The sequence below is a fragment of the Saimiri boliviensis genome, chromosome 6 (assembly GCF_048565385.1).
Source record: "Saimiri boliviensis isolate mSaiBol1 chromosome 6, mSaiBol1.pri, whole genome shotgun sequence".
NCBI classification, from domain to species: Eukaryota; Metazoa; Chordata; class Mammalia; order Primates; family Cebidae; genus Saimiri; species Saimiri boliviensis.
The window spans coordinates 30,898,732-30,925,426 of NC_133454.1; the positions used below are offsets into that span (position 1 = coordinate 30,898,732).

Below are 26,695 nucleotides of genomic sequence, written 5' to 3' on the forward strand. Positions count from 1 at the left end.
GTGCAATGGCGCGATCTTGGCTCACCGCAACCTCCGCCTCCTGAGTTCAAGCAATTCTCCTGCCTCAGCCTCCTTAGTAGCTGGGATTACATGCACGTGCCACCATGCCCAGTTAAGTTTTTGTATTTTTAGTAGAGATGGGGGTTTCACCATGTTGACCAGGATGGTCTCGATCTCTCGACCTCGTGATCCACCTGCCTCGGCCTCCTAAAGTGCTGGGATTACAGGCTTGAGCCATCGCGCCCGGCCTCCAAACCAGCCATTTTCTGATGTTCTCTTTCCTCTATTTAATTTGAAACCCCTATTGGAAATACCTTACATCGCATAGGTTGAATAGAAAGGGGCCATTTCCAGACACCCAGGTAAAGGAAACAACATTCCTAGAGTTTTCCTGGGCCATCCCTATATCCTTAGCACAGGGTACCTGCAGGGACTGTACTTCCTTTGCCTCTTTTAAGTTCCTGGAACTCTCTGAGAACTTTTCTGTCACAAGATCTTTGCAAATGATATTTGCTTGGGCTGGAATGCTCTTCCTGCCTCCTTTATGTGGCCAAACCTTCTTGTCTTTTAGGTCTTTATTTACATATCTCCTTGGAGAAGGCTTCCTTTTTCATCTTCTCTAAATGACTTTCTCCCTAGTTGATAAGCCCTGTTATTGCAGTCTCAGTGTGCTCCTTTTCTTCATTACAAATAGGCCAGTTTGTAATTGTAGACTTATTTATATGTTTTAGTAAAACAAAGCCCATACCAGGGTATTCAAGCATCTAGTAGAGTATGTGGGTTATCAATGTAATCAATATATTTTTTTTGGTGGTATTGGGGAAACAGGATGTCAATCTGCCACCGAGGCTGGAGTACAATGATGCCATCCTAGCTCACTGTAACCTCAAACTCCACCACACCTAGCCAGTTTTTTTTTTTGTTTTTTTTTTTGTTTTTTTTTTTTTTTTTTTTGTAGAGACAGACTCTCATATGTTGCTCAGGCTGATCTTGAACTCCTGGCATCAAGCCATCTTCCTACCTTGGCCTCCCAGAGTGCTAAGATTACAGGAGTAAGTCAATGTGCTCAGCTAGTATTTCTGAATGAATGAATGAATGAACTATTATAGCTCCCACATACCTTGCCTTCTTTCAAACTCTGTTGTGCTTTCAGTTAATCCTCTAGTTAGGACTTATTTTTTTCTTTCTTTTTTTTCCTTTTTGAGACGGAATCTTGCTCTGTCACCCAGGCTGAAGTGCAGTGGCATGATCTTGGCTCACTGCAATCTTGGCCTCCCAGGTTCCAGTGGCTGATCTTGAACTCCTGGCATCAAGCCATCTTCCTACCTTGGCCTCCCAGAGTGCTAAGATTACAGGAGTAAGTCAATGTGCTCAGCCAGTATTTCTGAATGAATGAATGAATGAACCATTATAGCTCCCACATACCTTGCCTTCTTTCAAACTCTGTTGTGCTTTCAGTTAATCCTCTAGTTAGGACTTCTTTTTTTCTTTTTTTTCTTTTTTTTTTCCTTTTTGAGACGGAATCTTGCTCTGTCACCCAGGCTGGAGTGCAGTGGCATGATCTTGGCTCACTGCAATCTCGGCCTCCCAGGTTCCAGTGATTTTCCTGCCTCAGCCTCCTGAGTACCTGACATTACAGGCACCCACAACCATTCCTGGCTAATTTTTGATTTTTAGTAGAGACAGAGTTTTACCATGTTGGCCAAGCTTGTGTCCAACTCATGACCTCAAGTGATCTGCCTGCCTTGGCCTCCCAAAGTGCTGAGATTACAGGCATGAGCTGGTGTACCTGGCCAGGACTTAATTTTTTCTAGTTATTTCTAATTATTCCTCTCTCCACTTGGGACTTTTCTGAAGACTTCTACTTAGCATGATACTGGCTCCGTGGTTGACATGCAATAAATGCTTTCTGATTTCTTGATCAATAACTTATAGAATATTTAAGACGTAAATTTTAAGCCGGGCGTGGTGGCTCAAGCCTGTAATCGCAGCACTTTGGGAGGCTGAGGCGGGTGGATCACAAGGTCAAGAGATCGAGACCATCCTGGTCAACATGGTGAAACCCTGTCTCTACTAAAAATATAAAAAAATTAGCTGGGCATGGTGGCGTGTGCCTGTAATCCCAGCTTCTAAGGAGGCTGAGGCAGGAGAATTGCCTGAACTCAGGAGGCGGAGGTTGCGGTGAGCCGAGATCACGCCATTGTACTCCAGCCTGGGTAATAAGAGCGAAACTCCGTCTCAAAGTAAATAAATAAATAAATAAAGATGTAAATTTTAACTCCTTCCTCACTTTGAGTTTATGCTGTAAAATAAATTTTTCTTCTGAATGGAACCATCTAGAGTGTCTGGAGTCATTAGGAACGGTGAGAATTTCCCCACTTCTCTGTCTTTTCTTGGCTTTTATAATGGTATAAGACTGTTGGTTTGTGGTGCATATTCTGGAGAGAAAAGAACTAAAATTGCTGTACTGATTGTGGAGGGGTCATTTCTCTCACTATTCTATCTATGAACTGACAAGTTATGTTTTCAGTGTGAAACATACAATTAGTTTCAAAATGGGGATTACAAGGGATCTTTAGGGTGAACATTCTGATCTACGTTGTTTTCAGTTATTGTGGAAATCCTAATTTTTTTTCTTTTTTTGAGACGGAGTTTTGCTGTTGTTACCCAGACTGGATTGCAATGGCACAATCTCAGCTCACTGCAACCTCCACCTCCTGGGTTCAGGCAATTCTCCTGCCTCAGCCTCCCAAGTAGCTGGGACTACAGGCATGTACCACCACGCCCGGCTAATTTTTGTATTTTTAGTAGAGACGGGGTTTCACCTTGTTGACCAAGATGGTCTCGATCTCTTGACCTCGTGATCCACCCGCCTCAGCCTCCCAAAGTGCTGGGATTACAGGCGTGAGCCACCGCGCCTGGCCGGAAATCCTAATTTTTTTTTTTTTTTTTTTTTTTTTTTGAGACAGAGTTTCCCTCTTGTTACCCAGGCTGGAGTGCAATGGTGCGATCTCGGCTCACCGCAACCTCCGCCTCCTGGGTTCAGGCAATTCTCCTGCCTCAGCCTCCTGAGTGGGTGGGATTACAGGCACGCGCCACCATGCCCAGCTAATTTTTTTTTTTTTTTTTAGTATTTTTAGTAGAGACGGGGTTTCACTATGTTGACCAGGACGGTCTCGATCTCTCGACCTCGTGATCCACCCGCCTCGGCCTCCCAAAGTGCTGGGATTACAGGCTTGAGCCACCGCGCCCGGCCAGGAAATCCTAATTTTTAATAGTGGCTTTGTGTTGTTGTTTTAGAAACTCAGTGTGATTCCAGTTTTAGAAACAAAAAAGTGTCTATATCATCACTGGAAATAACAGAGTAAAACATTATTAGTTTTTTTTGTTCATGAAAAGAGGAAAGGGAAGCAATCATAACAGAATGATGTATTGTAGGGTGGATGGAACTGAGGCTGTTTTCTATTAGTATGCAATTGGATTCACCCAGTATCTCAATGGAATGATCAATATGATTAGAAGCTTGGGAGCTTCTTTTCAAGTGGACTACATCAATTAATCAACTAACTCAGTGCTTCTCAATCAGGAGCACTTTTGCCCCCTAGGGGACATTTGGCAATGTCTGGAGACAGTTTTTGTTTTTATTAATGAAGGTAGAGGGGGTGGTTGCCACTAGCATCTAGTGGGTAGAGGCCATCCCTACAATGCACCGGGCAGTTTCTCACAACAAAGAATCATCAGCCCCAAATGTCAGAGGGCCATGGGTGAGAAACCATGCCATAACAGATCAGCCAAAAAAGTATTACGAGTTTTCAATACTCCCAAGGTTTTGGTCATAGTAGTAGCAAATAATGTTAAGAATAATTATCATGTATTGAATATCTACTCCATGCCAGGATCTTCATATTCACAGCTGCTCTGTCTCAGTTTATGTCTGACCCCAGGCTTGTTTGGGGCCTTGTTTCTACCCTTCTTGCTTACCCATTTGGTGCAGGTGCATTTTCTCTGGACATCAGCGTATCTATCCTCAGTTTCTTGTGTTTATATAGATAAAATTATATGTTTAGTGCATATTAAGTAATATGCTTACAGGAGAAAGCAGTCAAGCAAGAAGAGACTGGTGTGTCACTCTGGGTGTGAAACTAAAAGCATCCCGACAAACAGGCCTCAGATCTATAACTTAATAATCCAGCCAGACTACCTATGTAGTGTGGTATAGCACAGAGCCTGGCCCTCAGTAGGTACTTAATAAATATTTGTTGGGAAACTTTTTTCATAATCCACAGAGTCCTTGGGTAAGTTTCAAAATGAGCAGGGTTTTTAAATGATCTCTTCTGTTGCATAACATTTCATTTGTTCCAGGAGCAGTTTCTTCATCCATGGGCACTTGATATTTCCAGAACTACACAGATGTTGTATCTTGTGTATCTTGCCACTTGCCCTCCACATTTTCCTCTTTTTTGTTTTTCACTCTTTCACTCAGAGTCAATTTGGTCCTGACAAAGGCTAATCCCCTTGCCCTTTCTTCTCCTTGCAGCAGTGTACACCCCGCACTCTCTGCTTGAGGCACTGCCAGTCTTCCCTGACTTTTGCTCCTGCCAACAGTTTGGAGGGGAGGGCATGTGTCAAAAGCTTATTTAAGAATATGATTTTATATTTAGAAAAAACAGACTAGAGTTGACCCTTGAACAATGCAGAAGTCACGGGCGCTGACCCTCTCGCACAGTTGAAAATCCAAATACAACTTTTGATTCCCCAAAACTTAACTACTAATAGCCTCCTGTTGACTAGAAGTCTTACCAATAATATAAACAGTTGATTAACACATATTTCATATGTTATATGTATTAATACTGTGTTCTTACAATAACGATTCAGCTAGAGAAAAGAAAATGTTATTAAAATCTCAAGAAAGAGAAAATTATAAAGTCTTCATCCTTGTCATCTTTACATTGAGTAGGCTGAGGAGGAGGAAGAAGAGGAGGGGTTGGGCTTGCTGGCTCAGGGTGGCAGAGGTGGAAGAAGATCTGCGTGTAAGTTGACCTGCACTGTTCAAACCTGTATTGTGCAAGGGTCTGCTGTATTGCCATTGTAAAACAAAGGACTGAAAGAAAAGCTTGGAAAAAATCTTCTCGCCTGGTGATCATATAGGGGTTTATTAACTCTGGGGTTGATGTGACATCTTATGTTTATTAAAAGAAGAGGTTAAAAGAAAAGGTATTGAGAAGCATGGTAGTATATGCTTTCCTTCCTTGTGTACATGCCTTTGCTCAAAATATCCTCCTTCTCTTAGCACCTGAATTTCTTGGAACCTGCCCCTTTTTCCCTATGCAAAATCAATCATTCCTCTATGCTCCCATAATGCTTTGTGTTTAATCTCTACTATTTTCATCATCATCTTTTCTCTTTAGCATATTACACTCTGATGTAGCAAATACTTCTGAAAGTGAGTTGCAAGAGCACTGTGACTGACTGCAGTAAGCCAGCTAGAAACTTCCATGTGCTAGGAGTGGATTCTAGGACTGCACCTTTAGAGATTCAGAAATTTGGAGATGGAACATGAGTTTAAATTTTTACATGCTTTGGTTCATAAGTTACACTTCGGAAAGTGCTTAAACTTGAACTTAAAAAATATTCCTACTTGTTCTAGGAGCAAAACAAGCATTTTGATCAAAGCAGCCTGGGTGCATTCAATCATTGTTCATTCACCGGTCATTAATGAACTACTAATTGTAGTAACCTGTCCAGGTAAGGCTGTGTGCAGTAGCTGTCCCTTATGCAGTCATGTTCATCCACTCTCCTTTTGCTGTTTGTCTTCTCTGTCTTTGCAAGCTCAAGCCCATTCTTAGGGCACATTCAGTCAAAGTATTAGCCGATAAGTACTTTGAATGTTTGTCGTGGCCGAGGCAGTGGAGGAGGGGGATGCTAAGAAGAGTGAAAGGGGAAATAGATTTGCATTTTAATAGAGTATTTAAATTCCTTGATATTTCAAATTACTGGAGAAGAGAGGGTTTCTAACTTTTACTGAATTCCTAGATGTGCCCAACACTTGACCTGTATTATCTCATTTAACCCTTACAATAAGTTTATGAGGTGTTAGTGTTTTACAGAGGAAGAAGCTGAGACCCTCCATGTCTGGAAATAGGTTAGATGGAACATGGACTAGAAGCAGGTCTTAGAGGCCTACTCATTCTCCTCTATCCAGATGCCTCTGTTACCTCAACATTTTTCCCACATCTATGCTGGTTGGGAACAGCGTGGCATCACTGGAACATCCTAGTACTCATCCTGTTTTGAGTGAAAGACTACTCTCTGGGCTGCCCCAAAGAGCACTAAAGATGGCCCATAATCTTCTTAACTTTCCTAGGAGTGAGTGAATGACAACTTGGGTCACTTTAGAAAGGATACTGACCTTTAGGATGAGTGTATAGATCCAAAGCAAGCACGATGTGGACTAGTTCACTACCTTACTGTTAGTGAAGGTGTGTTCATTTTTTATTGTAAACATACCTTGTTTCTATTTGACGAAAACCAGATATCAGAATCTTCAGCCAAGTGTACATGTTACTGATGACGACTTGCTAGTCAAATTCAAAGTCTTTTTTGCAGGCGTTAGTTCTTGAACAATAGATTCAGGAACTAAGTTAAGGACTGAAAAGAGTATTTGTTTTCTGCATTTGATATAGAGCTTATTGACAGATGAGGAAATTAAGGCACAGGAGGGAAACATTGGCCTCAGCAGTGCTTTCTGCCTGTGCTGCCATGTATCTGATTTGCTGGGTATTAATTTGAGGAGTCTAGGCTAGGTCTACCTGATTGAATCAGAAGATTCTTGAACCCACAAGCTGTGCCTAGAACTTCATTGCAGGTCTAAGAATCTGTAGCCTTTGATCCTGTGACCCACTTCTTAAAACTTCCTCTGGCTTCCATGCCTTTAAATTTTCCCAGCTCTTCTACTTCTCCAGCCTCTTCCTCTTCTCCTTCCTTCTTTCCCTATTTTCCAATTGTGGACATTCCCCAAGTGAACTGATCTTCGAAGCTTCATCTCTCTTTTTCTCTACACCTCCATCTTCAGCTTCCCATCCAGTCTCTTGTTCCTTGTTTCTTCTTACCCAGAGAACAGTAGGTTACTCAGCATCTTTCTCAAACCATTTCTTCTTCTCAACTATGCTTCATCTGCCATTGGTCTAATGAACCTTTCTTCCAAGAAGGAAAGATCTATTCTTTCTATGACTGGCCTCAAAGTCTAGGTTAACTTGATTACTTTGTCCTTTTCCCCAGGATAAACAATGAATCAATGAGAAGAATAAAATCTTGCTTCAAATATTTGATATCTTTCTTTATGACATTTGGTATCTTCAAAGATATGCTATCTCTCATTTCCTTTCTGTCACTTCTATCAACCTCACATATCATTGCTTCCTGCAACTATCCCAGATAATCTCTTGAAATAGTAATAGCAAATGTATGTTGACGACTACATGTATTGTGCTATGCATTTTACATTTGTTACTTTCTTCAGTCCTCGCAACCACTCTGTGAGATGCTATTTTCTTCATCTTGCCAAAAAGAATACTGATATTTACAGAAATTAGGCAACTTGCTCAGTGTCACACAGATACTGAATGGTGGAGCCTCAACTCAGCTCATGCCTGTTTTGTTCTAAACTTGATGGTTGTAACCTGGAACGTCTGCTGCTTCCTAGAATATAGGATAGTATATAGGAGCAGGCAGTTGGTGAAGATTAGTTTCCTTTCTTCTTTTTCTATCATTTCTTCCTCAATTTGTACTGAATCTGTGTAAATGCTAGGTGAATCAGTGGTCCCTTCACTGTCCATAAGATACCACTTCAGCTCCTAATTTGGGATTCAGGGTTCACGGTGTGTAATAGAAGGCACATTGAGGCAGAAGTTGTTTCTATCCCTGGCTTTGCTACTAAACTTGTTCTGTAACATTGGGCAAGTCATTCAACAGCTATGCCTGAGCTGCTTCATGTGGCAAGTGAAAGGTTTGGTTGACACTTTCTTTGATTCTTTCCAGGTCTACATTTCTGTAACCTTGTTATTCTACCTTCCCTTGTTTTATCCTCGTTTCTAGTAAAAACCCTTTGCTCTTTGCCTTTTCCAAGCACCCAGACCTTGTCAGCTCCCTCTTGGCTGTTGCTTCTGCTTGCCCAGGGCTGCCTTTTCCTCTTCCTGCTGTGTCTGAACTACACCACCCTCCCAGGCTCTTCCTTCTGTGTAAAGTTCGTCCTTCTCTCTGCCTTTTCCAGGCATCTGCAGTACTTGGATCTCCTGCATTGCTGCTTGCCTGTTTTCTGTTCACACATCTTGTCTTCTTAGATAATAGTTCCTTGAAGGGCTGGCTGGTCAGCTGCTCTAAGTTTCTTTTGTGTGCTAAGTTTCTTGTGTGTACCAGGGTAGGTGACTTCAAATGGAGTAGGTATTTCATAAATAATTGTTAAATGGTTACATTTGGGCTTTATCTCAAGAGCAGTGGTTACTCAGCAGGAATGCCCTTCCTTCTTTCCTTCTGATTCCCCCATCAGGGGAATCAGAATCAGGATAACCAACCAACCAGAATTAACGAGGGTAAAACTGCTGGCAGACTAGTTAGGGAATTCTCACAATCCAGGGAGAAGTCCCTGAAGGCTCGGCCTAGTGAACAGGTGATAAAAGGCAGGGAGCACCAGATAAAAGAGGCTTGGTTTGCGCTGACTCTCCCACTGACAATCCTGGGCAGCAACGTCACTGTTACCTGGCTTTCTCTTCTCCAAGCAGTAGAGCTGCCCAAGTAAGCCAGGCAGACGTGCTAAGGGGCAGGCTCGGGCACCCGAGATCAGGGATCCAGAGAGCAGGCGGTATAAACCAATACAGTGGGGTGGATGAGTAGTTCTTAGCACAGCCCGATTTGAAGAGGTGGGGCAACATTTTCCCAGAGTCACTTACTTTCTTTGCCTCTGCTGAGGCAAGTAACAGCCTGCGGATTTGTGGCCAGAGGATGTACGGTTCTGCGAACACATTTCATATCCAAGGCTGCCAGGTCTGTTTTGGCCCTTCTGTTTGTCAGCGGAGCACGCAGCAGCAGCTTATCGCCCAATTTCAAGTGCGTGATGGAAGCACTGGAGCCTGAGGAATGCTGAGAAAAGTGTGGTCACTTTCCACCTGGAAATTCCACTTAAGAAGAAAAAAAAAAAAAAACAACCTAAGCAGAACCTAACCTAGACTTTTGGGCAGATCCGGAAACATTTTGGGCCGGCATTGGCCTGGTGGGAAGGAAGACAAAGTGGAGGGAGAACTGGTGAGTCTGAAATTAATCAAGACGCGGCAAGGGACAAAGCAAAGGAGGCTGTCGCCCTCCTAAGTCTCAGGGAGACACGTCAGCTGGAGCTCCGGGCAATTTTGGCCTGGCAGTCTCGCGGCCTGGGGAGGGGCGGCGGGAGGCTGCAGACGGGCTCTAGGGCCCAACGGCCGGGCGCCACGGCGGGGGTGGAGTGTAGGGTTACAGTGACGAGCCCGGGCGACCCTCCCCGGCCCGCGCGCGGGGAGAGGGGAGCGCGGACGGCGGCGGGAGCGCGCGGGAAGCTCTAAGACCCAGCAGCGCTTGTCGGTTTTGGGGCTGGAGGTGAAGCCCTGTGTGAATGGGGTTGATTGTCTGGCGCGACTTCCCCGCGCTGCCCCAGGCCATGTCCAGCGCGCTGTCCGGCGGCCGCCTTCCCCAACCCCGGGTCTGAACTAGCCATGATCGCCTCATGTGGAGGACAAAGTTGCGCCGGGGAACCTGTGAGCCTGCGGTGAAAGGTAACCAGCCGCCGCTCGAGGTGCCGGGAGGGCGCCTCCGAGGCTCTCACGCGGAGAACCCAGACGCCCCGCCCCGGGCTCCTTCGGCCCCTGCTGCTTAGGGAAGCCGGCAGCTCCTGGGGGCCCGAGGCTGAGATCCCACATTGCTGTTGTCTTTAAGCGGGTTCCCTTGCCCCGCTTCAGGTCCTGTTGCCTACGGGCCGGGCCTCCGCGCCTTGCCGCCCCGCGACCCACGTAGGCTGAAGTTGTAGCTCCGGGGTGCGGGTCCGGGGTGCGGCGCGCCAGACGCAGGGCTGGCCTTTTCGGAGGGGCGCACCCATATGGCCCGACTCTCCGTGGCGCGCCCGCGCAAGGGTCTCGCTGCGAGGGAGGGGACGGAAGAGGGTGTCTGGTGCCGCTTCCCCCGCACGAGACAAAGGCGCGCGCACCGGCCCGCCCGACGGGCTCCGGAGCTCGTGGCTGGACCCTTCCTGCCCGCGGGCCAGACCCGGCTCTGGCGGATGGGGGCGACGAAGGGGTTGCACCACAGCCCCAGACGCCTGGATCGCGTTAGCTGCTGCTCCTTCTTTGTTCTCTCCCTAGACAAGCTTCTTTGACAAACTGGAGAGTTAGATCCAGCTCCCGCTTGCCTGTTAGGGCTGGCTGCCTTTACAATAATCTGGTTTCAGGGAGAAAAACATTTAAACTTTCCAAATGGAACTGTTTTTTCTTGGAATGTGACGTTTGTGGCAGGAGGGAGAGTGGCGCGTCGGCCGCTGACAGCCGAGCGGAGCCAGGGCCCAGCGCCGGGACAGGGGCCGAGCGTCCCCCAAAGGCGGTCGGGCAGGAGGACAAGGCGGCCGAGCCTTGGAGCCCTGGCGCGCACCTCTAGGGCCTCAGCCACCTGGACTGCGCTTGCAGTGACGCGTCCAAGTTTCCCCCCTTAGAGCCCCAGGCCGAGAATCCTGGGTCCCCGCGCACAGCTCCCGCGCGTCGCCCACCCTACTTTACACTAGGAAGACTTTCCCTTTCCATTTTTGTTCGAAGATTTTTGCCTTTTTTGGCTTCGATGTTGATTTGCTGTCTCCGAGTGGCAAATAGCTTTTGGCCAGGTTGGCGTGTGGATCACCTGGACTGGGGTTTCAGAGGTCAGGGCCCTGAACGTGCCGCCTTCTGAGACGATGCGGTTTGGACCCAAGGTTTTGTCCCCGTGGTCCCTCAACCCCCTTTCTCTGTGAGGCCTTGGTTGCCCATTTTCTTCTCCGGAGGCATGTTAAGAGAATCGAGTTTTTGTACTGCTTGCAGAATTCCTTGGTGGTGGTGGGGTACGTGGTCTCGAGAGCCAGTTGTGATACGTCGAAGATGCTTTCGGCTAACCAAAACAGTTACGTGCTAACCTGTTCACCATAAACGAATTAAACAAGAATAGAGGGATATTAATAGCTATAGTTCCAGAAAATTTCCTTCCTTTTCGGGAAGCAAAAAGTCAGGGCTTGAAATATTAAACAGTCATGGCTCCCTGCTTCCAAAACTGGCCTATGGGTCACTGCCAAACCGGCTAAGATTTCCCCTGGCTGCCTACTACTCCTGGGCCCGGCAACTGTGGAAGTCAGAACCAGGTTAACAATTAAGGAGCTCTGTAGATTGCAAGGTCTTGAAGCATCTGTAGCAACTGACATTTACCTCCTACCAAGGTGCTCTGAGCATCATAGTGTATCCACTATGAAGGCTGTTTATGAGAATAATGTGGGAACAGTGGTTTAATACACTTTGAACTGTTAGTAAAGGGTGGAAAAGCATTGATTTGACCAGAAGGAAAGAAAATACCGATTCTACCAGAATGAAAAGGGTAGGATGTACAGTAGAAGGCCTTACACAGGCTCTACTTTTCCTTATGGTGTTGGTGGGGATGCTGGGGAGGGGGCGGGGAGAGATAAGGATGTTTACTTCTTGTATGGGTGCACTTTTGTTTTTCTGAGATGCATTTTTCAAGATAAATAAGGAAACCTTTGTAAACCTGTAAGTGTATAGGAGAGAAGGTGCTGTACCTGTAACTCCCCTCTCCCTCCCCTTCTTTTTAAAATGCACGGAAGTCTTGGTCTTTCAGGTTCTTTGCAGATGATGGAGGATGTAGAATACTAATGTTCCAAAGGGCATGTGGAGATCAAAACATTTAAAAATACATCTTTTCATGGAAGCTAATGGAGGATTTTCAGTTTAAATGACATGTTAAAGTGCTGTCCTTAAGAAAAGCACATGCATGCAGAAATGTGAGTGATTTTATGGGAAGGCACTCTGCTGATTAGACTTGAGAGTGTCTGCCCTGGGCCAGTTAATCTGGAGGCTCCTGTGGGTAGAGCTTTGCTTTTCTGATGTCTACCGCTGTGGAAAAGTGTGGACCCAGGACCTAGGGAAAAGATGGCTGAACTAATTGAAAGTAGTAGGCTGGCTGGTGAGAGTTCTATTGAAAAGTACAGCCTCTAGGTACCAGAGCTGCATTTCTTCATAGTAATTTGTGAAAATGCTTTGAAAATGATAAAACACTATATAATGTAAGACTTCTGAAAATAATAATGACATGAAATGGAAATTGCTAGTGAAAATTGTAAAAGTTTGATTTTTCAGGCCAATAAATTTAAAAGAAGTAACTTTGTAAGACCTGTTAACATTTGTGACATATAACATTCCCCCAAAGTAACCTTTTCTCTTTTCTTTTTTTTTGGGGGGGTGGAGGGTTGGGTGGGTGGGTGTGGCTATCTGCATTTTAAATGCATAAGGAAGCTCAGGTTAGGAAATTCTGCAGTGTTTTGAATAATTTTCCCCCTATTTTTCATTAATTTTGGCAGGTTCTTATGACTCAGAATTTAGTAGGTAATAAAATCCTTGAAAAGCAAGGGGTAGCATGGAGGTCAAGTAAAAGGAGATATTTGATTACAGGGTTTGTTGGAAATAGACTGAGGTTGTTGTGTTTTTATGTTTTGTTTTGGTTTTTTGTTTGCCTAGTGATTTTTTTTTTTTAAGTTAATTTTGTTGGCTTGGCTTTGTTTTGTCTTGGAGGAGAGGTACAATGTAAATCTTGGCAATTGTGGGTAAGGCAGTCCTCTACATTAGCTGGAAGGAAGCCACTCCTGCTCTTGGTTTATGTCTTGGCACCAAGCTGAGTTCTCCTTTAACTTGTGAGGCCCTTGGCTCTGCCCTCATGGCTAGGCCTTGTGAAATCTTAGGGTATATTCATTTTGGACACTCAGGGCAGGACTCCTGGACTCCTAAAGGGAGCCACACATCAGGCATTTTTTCCCCTGGCATTTTTTCCCCAACTTTTAGGAGGGAGTAGGAGAGTAGCTCTAAGGTAGTGGAAATGTATCCCCGTTAAGATACTGAAGAATTAGATTTAAGTTTTCAAAAACTGTCATTCTACCGTGTATGTTTAAACCTGTGTTTGAGACCTCACTGACCAATATTGCAGCTATGTACCTCTATTTTGTCATTTTGTTTTTATAAAATGTCTGCCGTTTCCTTTCTTTTTTTTTTTTTTTTGTAACTTTTTGTTTTGAAATGATCATAGCTTCATAGAGAGTTGCAAAAATAGTAGAGAGGTCCTGCATACCCTTCACCCAGTTTCCCCCATTGGTAACATCTTACATAACCACAGTACAATAGCAGAACCAGGACATTGACATTGGCACAGTCCACAGAGCATATTCAGATTTCACCAGTTTTACATGCACATGTAAAATTTGCATTTCTATGTGTATACTTCTATGCAGTTTTTCATGTGTCAATTCATGTAACTGCCACCACAACCAAAGTGCAGGCTATTCTATCACCTCAAGGATCTCCCTTATGCTATACCTCTATAGTTGCACCAGCCTTCTTCTCCCCACCCTGTTGCTAAATGCTTAGCAACCATTACTCCTGTTCACTTTATCTACAATTTTGTCATTTTGAGAATGTTATATATATAATCATGTAATATGTGAACTTTTGAGATTGGCTTTTCACTCAGCATAATGCCCTGGAGATCCATCTAAATTTTTACTTCTATCAATCATTTATTTCTTTTCATTGCTGAGTAGTATTCCATGACATGGATGTACTTCGGTTTGTTTAACCATTCACCTATGGGTTTTTTCCAGTTCATGACTATTGCACGTAAAGTTTTCGTGAACATTTATATATAGGTGTTTGTGTGAATGTAAGTTTTTATTTCTCTGGTGTAAATGCCCATGATTGTGATTGCTGGATTGTATGGTAAATGTGTGTTTAGTTTTTTACGAAATTTCCAAACTTCCAGAGTGGCTGCACCTTTCATTCCTATCAGCAGTGTATGAGAGATCCAGTTTCTCTGCATCCTTACCAGCATTTGGTGTTATCACTGTTTTTCATTATAGTTGTCCTAATAGGTGTTCTAGTCTTACCATGGTTTTAATTTGTATCACAATAATGGCTGATGATGTTGAATGTCTTTTTTATGTGCTTTTTTGCTGTCTATATATCCTTTTTTGGTGAAATAACTATTCATGCTTTTTGCCCATTCCCTAACTGGATTATTTATTTTACTGTAGAACTTTAAGAGTTCTTTGCATATTCTAGATGCAAGTCCTTACTCAGATTTCTGGCTTGTGTATATATTTTCCAAGTATGTAGCATATCTTTTTAGGCCCAGGATCTTTTGCAGATCAAAAGTTTTCAATTTTGGTAAAGTCCAGCTTAGAGATTTCTTTTTTTCTTTAAGGATGGTGCTTTTGATGTCACATCTAAGAGCATTTTGCCTAGGCCCATGTCTCAAACATTTCCTACTATGTTTTCTTCTAAAAGTTTTATAGTTTTACATTTTACTTTTAAATTATAGTTCACTTTTATCCCTCTTAAGAATTTGTATGTCTTGCTGTTGATCTTATAAACCATCTATTAGGTCTTGAATATACACAGATAAACTGTCAGGTGTAGTTCCTACTCTGAAGTACAGATTAGGGGTGTGGCATGTGGACATTACCATGTGTTGCTGCTATGATGGGACACGTGTGATATGCTGTGGGAGGTCTGAGCAGAAAGGAGAGAGGATTTGCTTTGGTCCAGGCAATCAGGGAGGGCTTCCCTGGGCATGCTACTCAAGCATGGTGGGAATAAAATTGGTTTGCTTTTGATCTAGTTTTTTAATTTTTATTGCCATGAATTCTTTAGAGTGTGTTATTCTGATTCTTGAGCACATGGTGATTGAGTTGGCTTACACTGAATGGTTGAGTTTTTTGAACAGCACATGGCATGATAGCTTAAAAGAAGATGAAAACACAGTACTCAGTAACATAAAAAGTATGAAGTTAAATAGATTAAGAGTTAAGTATATGTTAAAATGAGAAAGGAGAGGTAGTATTTTGGATTAAGAACAGATAGCTCTGCTTGTATCCTGGCCCTGCCACCTCCTTGGTATGTGACCTCGGAATTGTACATGCTGAAGCCTTATCAGTAAATGGAGAAAATAATAGTTCTTCCCTCATAGAGCTGCATGAGGCAAAGTGAAGTAATGCTCACAATGCTGGGCACGTTGAAAGCATTCAATAAATGCTTGCTGCCATTTCACAGACACTATGTCATTTAAGCACCACAATAGCCATAGAAGATTATTGTAGGGAGGAGGTGTGTCTACCATGCTATGACTGGACATATGGCCACCATGTTGCCTTGGTAAATCACTTAGGCTCTGTGAAATAAATGTATTTACTAAATATTTATCTTCTAAGGTTACTGTGGGGCTTAAATTACATAGTGTCATTGAAAGAGCTACAAAAGAGGTGAAATTTGGTACAAAATAGTTTTCTTAAAAAATTATTTTCTGCATTTTCAGTATCTTTTTGGAACAGTATCTCTGGATTTACAGTGCTCTGCCTCTCCTGAAGGTAAGTTTTATTGTTACTTGGGGCACTTGGTAAAATTGCATAGACATATGCAGCAACCATAGACATACTCGAGGATGTCATGAAGGTTCCTGCAATGGATGGATGGTTAAGCTAGGGTCTCTGAGGAACCTCCAAACGGAGGTGTTTTGGAGGCACATTGATAAGTAGTTATAGTAATGACCAAAGGAAATCTCAGTGCTGGAAAATTGCTTGAGGAGATGTTGAAATATTAAGAGATTCAGCTTCCTCACAGTAGAGAAATATAACTCCATGACATTTTTTTTTCCAGCAGTTTAGGACAAATGTGATCTGGCTTTCATCTATTTTTTTCAAGTTTTAGACCTACACTGTCCGTAGCAACCACTAGTCACTTGTGGCTATTAAAATTAATGAAAATTAAATAAAATGAAAAATTCAGGCCCTCAGTCACACTAGCCACAGTTCAAGTGCTTAATAGCTATTTCCATGATGGCAGCAATTTGTGTTAAGCAGTGTGGCTCTACAGTGAGATTGGCTCTGCTGTCTGATGGCAGCACCACTAGACTTTAGAGGATAAGACGGGGACATTTTGAATGAAATGTACCACATCTCCCTTGGAGGTCTGGTATGAACTGATTGGGAATGCTCTGTTCACTTGAATCTCATTTTGCCACTTCTGTTTCTGGAGGCTGATTCCATTTGAAAGGTGGGTCAGCATGGCAACTGAGTTATGCTAGCAGCAGAGCTTACCAGGCCATTATCAAGAGATGTCTGCTGTTTCTAAAGATGTTCCATTCATGGGATTCTCCCAGGGATCTGGCCCTTAAGAGAAGCAAATAGAAATGCTTGGGTGCAATTAGCACAGAAAGGTCCTTCTCCTGAAGAGGACTGTCAAAGGTCAGCCTGGACTTCTCCACCTTGGATCTGCTCCACTGTTGAACGAACCTTTGTCAATGAGAGGCAGGCATCTGGCCCTTGTTCATCTCTCCAATGTTTGCACATGCTCAGATACCATTCCACACTGCATCATCCTGTTGACTCCTTTGAAAGTGTTCTATAAACTGTAATAAGGTTCATTTCCTTGCCCACCCTACATCCAGTCAGTCTTTAGGTCCTTGCAGTTGACTTCCAAAATACTTCTTGCATACTTTCCCTTCCTTTGCATGTCTGTTCAGCTAAACCAGTTTAAGGGCTAATTACCTGTCTCCTGGACTATTGTGATAGCCACCCACATAACAGGTCTTCCCACTTCTGTTTTCTTTCATCTCTTCTGACCTAGTCTGTTCATTCTTCTTTCCCTCCTTCCTCCCACCTTTCCTCCACCCTTCTCAGAATAAGCCCAGCAAGACGGGGATGATAGATACCTTATGTTCCAAACTCGCTTTGCTTCCTCTTTGTGAGGTGGAGTCTCTAAACACACCCAGTGGCCACGTGCCAGGGAGGAAGGAGGCATATCACTTTCAGCTGCTGCTTCTCAGCTATGAGGGCTGCTTTGGGTCATATGACCCAGGAATGTGACCCCTGAAAGCAGATGTGAGGCAGACCTTTTCCTTTGTGACAGGGGCTGTGTTCTGGAGGACTCTGGGAACCAAGTGTTTTGTGAGCAAGCCTCCTCTATCTGGGGGTCTTGGGAAAAGTAGAGAATATGAAATCCTCTGGCAAGGCCCTGTTCCTGAGGGATTGGCTCCTAAATATCACTGCAGTTATAGGTTGATTGCTCAGCCTTGTGATGTGGGAAAGGTGGGAAGATAGAAGAAGGGCAGACAAAGAGATTAGAAAATGTACTTTTTATGGAAATTAGTGGACGCAGGGTACTCAGTGCACAGCATTAAATTCATTGTAGAAAAACGCGTGTAAAACCAATCTTGAAAAGAGAAATGGTCTAATGGTCCTTTTATCTAAAAGAGTCAAAGAAAATACCTTCTGAAATCACAATAAGCTTCAATTAAGACACCTGGGAAAGCAATTTTAAAAGCGTCACAAAACCATTTCTGCAAACCTTGAAGATAATGGGGGTGTCAGGTTTGTTTAAACTAGTAGGTTTGTTAAAGGGCATAATCCTGTCAGGCTTATCCTCCCGTGGTATTGACTGGACTGGCAGATCAGAAATGAGTGGTAAGTGGCATAAAAATGGTGAATAAATTTACATTAGCTGACTTTTAGAGTTGAGCCTGTATGGTAGTCATCAGAAAACTTAAGAATAGGGTCTAAAAAGTCTACTCTGAGATACATATTAGCTTCGCCCTGAGTTGAGGCATTAAATTTCCCCAGATTCTAACATTTCTTACTTGCAGATTTCTTCAAAATAAATTCCAGGAGTTTGGAGAAAGAAAATTGAAATAAAGACAAATATTTATACTTCAGTGACATTTATTAAGTGACTAAAGTCACTTTATTAGTTTAGGAACAAAAAATGGGTTATGTGTAATTGTTCATAAAATAAAATACTAAATTTCTAGTATTCAATTTAATAATTTATTTAGGCAGTAGTTACAAATATGCTAATTGAATTTACTTTGAATATTTTCAGTTTCTCTTATAGAAAAAGGTACATGCCGAACATTAGGGAACATGACATTTCTTCTTTTTGGACAGAATATAAATTAGGCAGAAATTTAGATACAGAATCACTCACTCCTCCTTAAATATCTGTTGAGTGAATAACTCTGGATTGTACAAGTCAATACTGAGGTGGCGAATTTGATGGGGTACAATAAAAGAATATATAGTTCATCCATCTGATATTGAGGGTCTGTCATGTGCCAGCAACTGGGCTAGGTGTGGGGTAGATATCTTTTGCTCCCCATGGAATTCATATTCTGTAAATGGAATGTAATGTATTAAGATGTTGGAAAACAAAAGACAAATGAACTAGGTTTATTCTGCTCTGAGAAGAGAAGGTCATGAAAAGATTTATAACTGTCTTTCAAGTATTTATTTTATTTTCACTTTGAAATGAGCTTAAACTGCAGATATCGTGACTTCTAGAAGCTTAGAAGTATTCTCTGCTGGGGAGGGTGGCTAAATACAGATTAGGAGGATATGAAGGGCAAAGAGGCAACCAAAGAATTAATAGAAGTGTGGGGGTATATCTTACTAGAAATCTGTTTAAATTGAGAAAGTATGATGTAATGTCCTGCCTGACAGTGGGAAGGGGATCCTAATGGGCTAATTGTGATGTGCCCTTCTGATATCTTTTTTTTTTTTTTAATTTCAGTAATTATCTCTGGAGCTTAATGATTAAGACTCCAGAGCTGGAAAGCTGTATTCACACGCGACCTGTGCCACTCACTAGCTTTGTAATCTTAGCAAAATTACTTAACCTCTCTGTCAAGTAGAGTTTCCTCATGTGATACATAGGGATCTTAATTATACCTACCTCAAGAAATTGTTAGGAGAATTACATGTTAGATATAAGAACAATATCTGACACATTGGAATAGTTAAGTGTTAGCTATTATGGTTTTTGCAGTTACTATTGCAACATTTTTTTTTTTTTTTTTTTTTGCTTATCGATTCTGTGGGTCTGGACTTCAGGCAAGGACTGTAGGATGGCCTGTCTCTGCTTTGTCATTCCTGGGACTTCTGGGGCAAGATCTAGGCGCACATGGGTGATTTGTGACTGGATTCACATGCCTGGCACCTGCGCTGGGATGATTGAAGGCTAGGTGTCTGTAGGCCAGAGTGTCAACAGTTGCCCTTCCACATGGCTTGGCTTCCTTATAGGATCAGGCTAGTTAGAATCTTATGTGGTGGCTTAGGGCTGTAGATATGAGTATTCCAGTAAATTGGATGGACTGCATTGTCTTTTATAATTTAATTTTGGAAGTCACATAGAGTTACTCCTCTATTCTCTCTTAAACAAGTGGACTTATAAACCTACCTAAATTCAAGGATGTGGACCCAACTTTCTATAGGTGTGTCAAAGAATTTGCAGACATGTATTGAACTGCTACAGTCATCATCATTATTGTGTTATCATTAGATAAAATATTGAAAATGTAGCCCACAGTAAGTCTAACTATTTGGATTACCTGGAAACCGCATTATTCTGAAGATTTGAATTTCTGTACCTGTTCAAGGCAAATATTTGTGGTGGTGATTTTTCTGCAAGATTGATCCTCTTCCCACTCCTTCATCTCATGCCTTATGTAACATTTTTGTGATGATTTAGATCATTATCATGAACATCAGTAATATGGTATGTTGTTTGAATCGGGAGTGGGGTTAGACATATAGACAATACAAATATGTAACATAGTTTTCTTCCAAGAAGATGCTTTCTCTCCATAGTTAAGATTATGGTTCCAAAATAGACGGTAACTGAAGGTACAAAATGACAATAGAATTAGCAAAAAATGTATTTATAAGCTCTATAAGCAAGAGGTCATTGGTAATACACTTGAAAGCCCTGTTTTGATGATTTTTTTCCCCTTTAAGATATTGTACTGTGAGAGGCCTGGGCACTTGTCAGGTAGAATTTGATTAGCACCCACAGAATAGGATAGAATCTCCAGAAACGTTATATTATGTTCTGGTCACATTGATTTAGACATTTTTTAGATAATTATTGTAAATCTAATTTGAGACCCTTGACCTGGAAAATTTATTTAGTAATCTGTTGCAAAGGATACTAGAGAAAATGTTATACATTATATACCTTAAGGTGAGATTGGCCTTTTTAAAAAAAAATTATCATTTAATTGGCTAGGGACTCACTGTTTAGGGATGAAAATAGGCTTTAAATTGCCATGTATGTTATAATCCTGAAGGAATAGACTTTCTGCATTTCCGTTAGTAAAGACCTAGTTTTTCCCTATGTTGTCAGTGAAAAGTACAGATGACTGTGAAGAAGAGATGTGAACTTCATGTTTTGACTTCTGTCTTACTATATCACAGATGAAATGAAAGAAAAGTTATGGAACAAAGGTGCTAGGGAGAGGAAAATTTCTTTTGTTTGTATATCTCAGTACAGAGGATAAATCTGTTACCACCCCGCCCCCGCCCCCACCTCCCTTCCCCCGTCCCTCCCCTCACTCCCAGTAACCACCCTTTTCTTCTGAAGATGAAGCCTCTTAGGCAGCTGAGGAGTATTCAGGCTAGGCTGGTTTCTGTTACCTTCTCTAGGGCCACTTAGCCCTTGCCTTGCATGCCAAGATGGCGAGGTAAGGATACTCTGAAGAGCCTTTGGACAATACCATGTAGAATTTTGTTTTGTTCTTTGATAGCAGGACTGGACATTTTAAGCTTATTTTCTGAGTAATGGTATATTTTAGGTCTTCCCTCATCCCAAATTTTTGGAAAATTGAAAATGTAATTTTAGCCTAGTTCATTAGCCGAATAGTCTGACCTAAACAAAACTCATCTCTTATCTGCCTGAGCACCTTGCTGCTGTTCTGTTTTAAAGAGCTCACTGATTTGATCATCTCTTGAAAGTGAACTTTACAGTGGTTATTCCTGTTATCTTTTCCCGTTTTCATGAACAGAAACTAAAATTTACTAAGCACTTCCTATGTGCTTGGAACATTGTTAATAGCCCTTTCTCTTGTCTCATTTAATCTTCATAGCCCTATGTAGTAGGCCCTATTATTATTCTCACTTACTAATAAGACAATGGGTACCAAAAAATTAAATCATTTGCTCAAGTTTACATAGCTCATCAATGGCAGAGCCAGGATTCTTACATTGTTTAAAAAGCAGATTTGCCAAACAAAAACAGAAAGCGTGGTATGTCCTTTCTTCCTGCTTAGTGGTTATTTTTGCCTCTATCGTTTTTGTTCTTTAAATCTTTCTAATACTATGGTCTTCTGGCTTGACAACAGCATTCTCTTTCCCTTTCATTCATCATGTCTTAACATCCTTCCCTTTGTCTAGGATCACCTGACTTCCCTGCTGGGCAAGTTACTGCAATTTCTTTTCTCCTTATCTCATGGATAAGGAGATATAAAAACTAATCTCATGGAGCCTTTTTCCCCCCAGTGAAATAATCATTGTTGATTTATATTCCCCATTATAAAATTTCCTCAAGGACCAGAAGGTGCATTCTAGTGAAGGTGTTTTCTGGGTGGGCATCTAGCTCTCTCCAGACGCATTTTCTTTATAATCAACAGGGATCCATTCGTCTGACTAATATAGTTCAAGCAGTGCTTTATATCAAAGAGCCTCTGTATGTCTTCAGCTTTCACTGACTTCCAGGGGCCATAGCTATCTTTTTTTGCCTGGGCAGGGGGATAACTCATTCTCAGTTATAATTGGTTGTCAGCATTTTCATCTTTTGGACTTTCCCCATAGAAGAGACTGTGTCATTTAGAACAATGTTTCTCAAAGTGTGTTCTGTGGAACCCTGTGGGGAGGAGGTCTCTGAGACCTAAAAAGTATCTTCATAATAATAATAAGACATACCTTCACAATGAATCAAGACAGTAGTAGTAGTCAATTAGTCACACACTCAGAATAACAAAAAAGCCAGTTCTAGTTGAAGCAGTACAGATGATTATATTAAATCTCAAACCTTGAATATGTCTTTTTAACATCCAGTGTGATGAAATGGGAAGACACATAGAGTGCTTCTGCTGCGAACTGAGAAAAAGTACTTGTGATAGAATTGTGATATAAACATGAAACTAGATGCTTTTCTCATGGAATCCATATTTACTTGAAAGAAAAACTGGCAAACTGTGGTTATTCTGACTTGGGCATTTGGTACATATTGTCTCTAAAATAAATAAAGGGAACTTGTCATTTCAAGAAAAACTATTTGCTGAATTGATGAAATTCAAGCTTTCAAGTGAAAATTGGATTTTGGAATTTTGGGAAACTTGTATCTGCCACCGTGAACTTGATAGCTTCCCAATATGTAAAAGACTTTTCTGTTGATTGAGTTCCATGGTATATTAACAATTGGGATTTGGTTGATATTATATACTTAAATGTTTCAATGTATGGAATATCTCTATAATTCATTGAACCATTATTTTCCAGATGACCACATATGATGTTACATATAAATGTAAAAAATAACAACTCCCTTCAAAGTGAGAGATGGGCCAATAGATTTTAATGTTATACTGTATGGAGGAGTATCCATGAAAAGACCACTGTCAGGGTTTCATATCTTATGTTGCAATTGACTTTAAGAAAATTCCAGTTGTTGAGTTTCGGTGTGGTTTCACAGAATAGTCACAATCGTCTGAAGAGGCTATTAAAATATGCTTTCTTTTGCCAACTACGTATTTGTATGACGACAGATATTCTTACTTCAGTGAAAAATTATATAACAACAGATTGAAAGCAGAAGCAGATATGAGAATCTGGCTGTCTTATATTAAGCCAGACATTACAGAAAAGAAATAAATATGCAAAATAATTTTAAAAATTCTCACTTTGTTGTAAAAATGAGTTTTCATAAAAATATTTTATGTAATATATCATGGATTTGCTATTGTTATTTTTACATGAGTTAACATATACTTTCAAGCTTCAGTTTCAAATGCATTAAATATTGATAGATATAGCTCACATTAACAATAACTCATTGGGTCCTCAATAATTTTATAGAGTGAGAAATGGCCCTAAAACCAAAACATTTGAGCACTGTTTCTGCAGTGGCAAAAGCCATAGAGCCTGGAGCCAGGCTAGCTGGGCTTGAGCTGTAGTTTTGTTCTTTAATGATTGTGTGGCATTAGTCAAGTTCCTCTCAGTGCTTTAGTGTCCTCATCTGAGCAATGGGAGTAATCATCACAGAGTTGTTACGGGATTGAGTGAGTTAATACAAATTGTTTAGAACAGAACAATGCCTTTCACATAGAAAATTCACAGCAGTGTTTGGTTATGTCCATTTACCTGTAATTGGTTTGTCCCTAGAAAATTTTATTTTGGAGCATGTTTCCTCTTAGTCTCCCTCTCAGTATCATGGCTGACGATAAATTAGGGGTTACTACACTGGGGTTTTTAGTGAACTCCATGAAATCGTGCATGAAATTTGTGTGTATACGTCTTCTAGACATAGGGAGAAGCTCTGTTGCTTTAGACAGATTTTTAAAGGAGTATCATGAGCCAAAACAAGGTCAAAGAGGAGAAAGAGGTAGGTATAGCCCCAAGCACAGTTCTAGATCCTCTGTGTGTATGTGCTTTGAGATGAATGTATCCTAGCACTGGTATCCTAGCTCACCACTCCACACTTCCTTGAGCCTGTTATTTCTGCACTGTTTGACAATTTTCTGCTTTACGGGTTTGTCTCTCTTGATAGACCTTCAGATTTGGGTCTTATATCTAACACTGTCTTGCTCATGGCAAATGCTCAGTGTCATATATCTTTGTGGAATGAATGGCTAAATGGACAAATGAATGAGTGAATGATTCTGCCTTTTGCTGCCAGTGACCCATGATCCTTTGTAACTCCTATCACATGTATCTGTTTTTTTTTTTTTTTTTTTTTTTTTTTTAATTCTGTGAATGCTTTGGAGCAGTCAAAATTGAGTTTACCTCTCAGCCTTATGGCTGTTAGCCCTGTGACCCAGGGCCTGTCATTCCTGTTTTTGTACAGGTACAAAGGAGAAAAAGAAACCTAATTCTCAGGAATATGAGGATTACCTGAGATAATGCTTGTAGCATGTCATGCTCAGTAATGTTACTTTCTGTGACTTCCTTTCCTATAACTAGATAGCTACTTGTCTTTACAGGGACTCTTTGGCTGTAGTTGGCCACTGCAATGAACTAGTGTGTAATTGGTTTACATTAACTCACTTAAATCCTCATAACAGCTCCTCATAACAACTTTATGAGGATTATCCCCCCCTTCTTAGCAGAGGGTTTTTGAGTTTCAGATTTAGCAAGCATTTATGTATGGTATGCTAGGCATTTTTACAGCTTTATCTCATCATGTTGTTGAAATGAGTGTATATTTTTTGTTATTCTTATAATCACCTTGTTTCTGTTTAACAGCATTTGAGATATGACTGAAATAGCCATATTCTCATGTCTAGTCATTCACGTTTGCACATTTAAAATACAGGATGCTGAAACTACTGACTTTAAATCTGAATTTATTGAAAAGTAACAAATTGTGGGAAGTATTCTTCACATTACTAAAGGAGTTATTGCAGGTTGGTTAGTGGTTAGTTTTAGGAAGAGTTTAATCTTCTTTACTTATCCATTATTGTTTGAATTTATTAAATCCAACATATTTTGTACTTAAAATGTGACTGATTTACAAAAGTCTAGTTTACCACAACTTTTCAGGACTGTATATGTTTGTTGTAGAAGAGCTTATATTGGTAGAGAAGTACAAACTTCTCAAACCTGACTGCATTCAAATTGTCTGTGAAAGATGGTCCAAAAATGTCATTTCTGGTCTACACTTGTGGTGAAGCCAGTGTTGCAGGTCTGACTTGGAAGTGATGTTTTTAACAAGCTCTGTTAATGTTTCTGACACACTGTAGGTCTGGGATTCATTGTTAAAGTGGCAACACAGTCATGAAAATAATATGCAAAAAAAAAAAAAGAAAATATTATGCAGCCATATGGAAGTGATGAAGAAACTTGGTTTCATCAATTGTCTTGGTGTTCTGGTGTTTGGAAGAGAGTGTGCTGTTATTCCCCCAAGCTTTTATAAAAAAAATAACACAAAGAAAATGGTTCTGGATCCTTCTCTGCCTCATACATGCAGAGAAATAAACTTTCCCAGGACCTTTTCTCTTTATCCACAAGTTAAGAACATTTCATTAAAATTCTCCTAATTTTAATCTAAGAAATTTGGTAGAAAAAAAGACCTAGAATTAGTTTGCATTATTGAGGGGTCTTTGGATTGTAGGATGGTGTAGTCAAAAGAGCTTTTCTGTTGGAGGGGCTGTGTTGCTGGCTAGTTTTTAACTCTGGGCATTATGTAACCTCTGTGAGCTCAGTATCACTATCAACAAAATGAGAGTGAGTGTTGGTAATCAAATAATATGATTTTTATAACATCCTGGCACTAATAGGCTCTGAATAAATGGCAGCTCTTGCTATTATTGGTTATGCTCTTTGTTACTCAAGGGATGTTTAGTTTCTTGGAGATACTGGTTGCTTTCAATTATGTAATTCATTCATGAGCCCATATTGATTTAGGAGCTGGGTGAGTGTCATTAGAAGCAATGTGCTTGCCTCTTCAGAGTCCCAGTCCCTGTGGGCTGCTGCTGTGTGACAGACATCCCAGTGTCACTTATCTGCAACAGTACACACTAAAAGGATTCAGAAAGCTGGAGGAATCCGTGGCAGACAGGAAGTATCTGAACTGCTCCTTTCTCTTAGTGGGGGTGAGAGTGGGAGCTTTGCAGAGCATAATTATGCAGACATATTGTCATTTCATGTCTGGGGGTTGTTTTAAAGCTTTCTATTCTGTTTGTTTTCATTTGTTCAGAAAATATTAAGGCCTCTTAACATTTTTGAGTGAGAAAATATTTTTCGTTTACTATCTGCAGTAAGTATTACACCCTGGTAATACTTTTTCACTCTCGGTGGGACCACAGCGTATTTCAGAGCCACCCAAAAGAATACTACTGTGATCCTGAGACACTTACTTCTAGATAGTTACACAAACAGGTTATGATGAAAGATACTTAAATGTCAGTAATTTAATTAAATATAGGGTTTATTAAAACTTATCTGAGGAAAAGAATCTCTGGAGTTCAGGTACTTTTAGCCTTTTTGTTTTAGATAAGTTAAGCAACAAATATATCAACATAAAGTATATATTATAATGTTACTGTATACAATTTGAGTCAAGATATTTAAGGACCTTTGGATTTTATGTTAAAGGCTAAATTTTAAAAAATAGTTTCATAGAGAAAACCTTTTTATTATGGATACTGGCACTACATTCTCACTGTTTAACTGTGTGAGAGGTGGTACTGGGAATATTCCTTTTTTTATTTATGGCAAATGTGTCGGGAGGACTCCTGCCTCTGCCTAGGTGCCCAGACCTGTGAAGAAAGCCCAAGCAAAGGCCTCATTTAGGGTACAGTCCCATGGGCTCAGGACCTGCCTGCGGGCATTGAGGAGGAG

The 26,695-nt window shown here is 41.2% G+C and overlaps 1 protein-coding gene across 5 annotated transcripts in view; it reads left to right on the top strand.

Annotated features, from left to right (window-relative positions):
* AMOTL1 (angiomotin like 1) overlaps positions 1-26,695 on the top strand; it is a 170,431-nt gene that overhangs the window by 53,715 nt on the left and 90,021 nt on the right. Inside the window, exon 1 of one of the 5 annotated variants that reach the window (XM_010332953.3) lies at positions 7,946-9,300. The exons of 2 other annotated variants lie outside the window; for them this stretch is intronic. Coding sequence is in view for 1 of the 3 variants with exons in the window: in XM_003944948.4 (XP_003944997.1) it covers positions 9,752-9,800 (49 nt within the window). In the remaining 2 variants the exon portion in view is untranslated. Of the gene's footprint in view, positions 1-7,945; positions 9,301-9,524; positions 9,801-15,624; positions 15,677-26,695 lie in introns of those variants that run through there. 2 more of the 5 variants (XM_003944948.4, XM_010332951.3) reach the window with 2 other exon arrangements.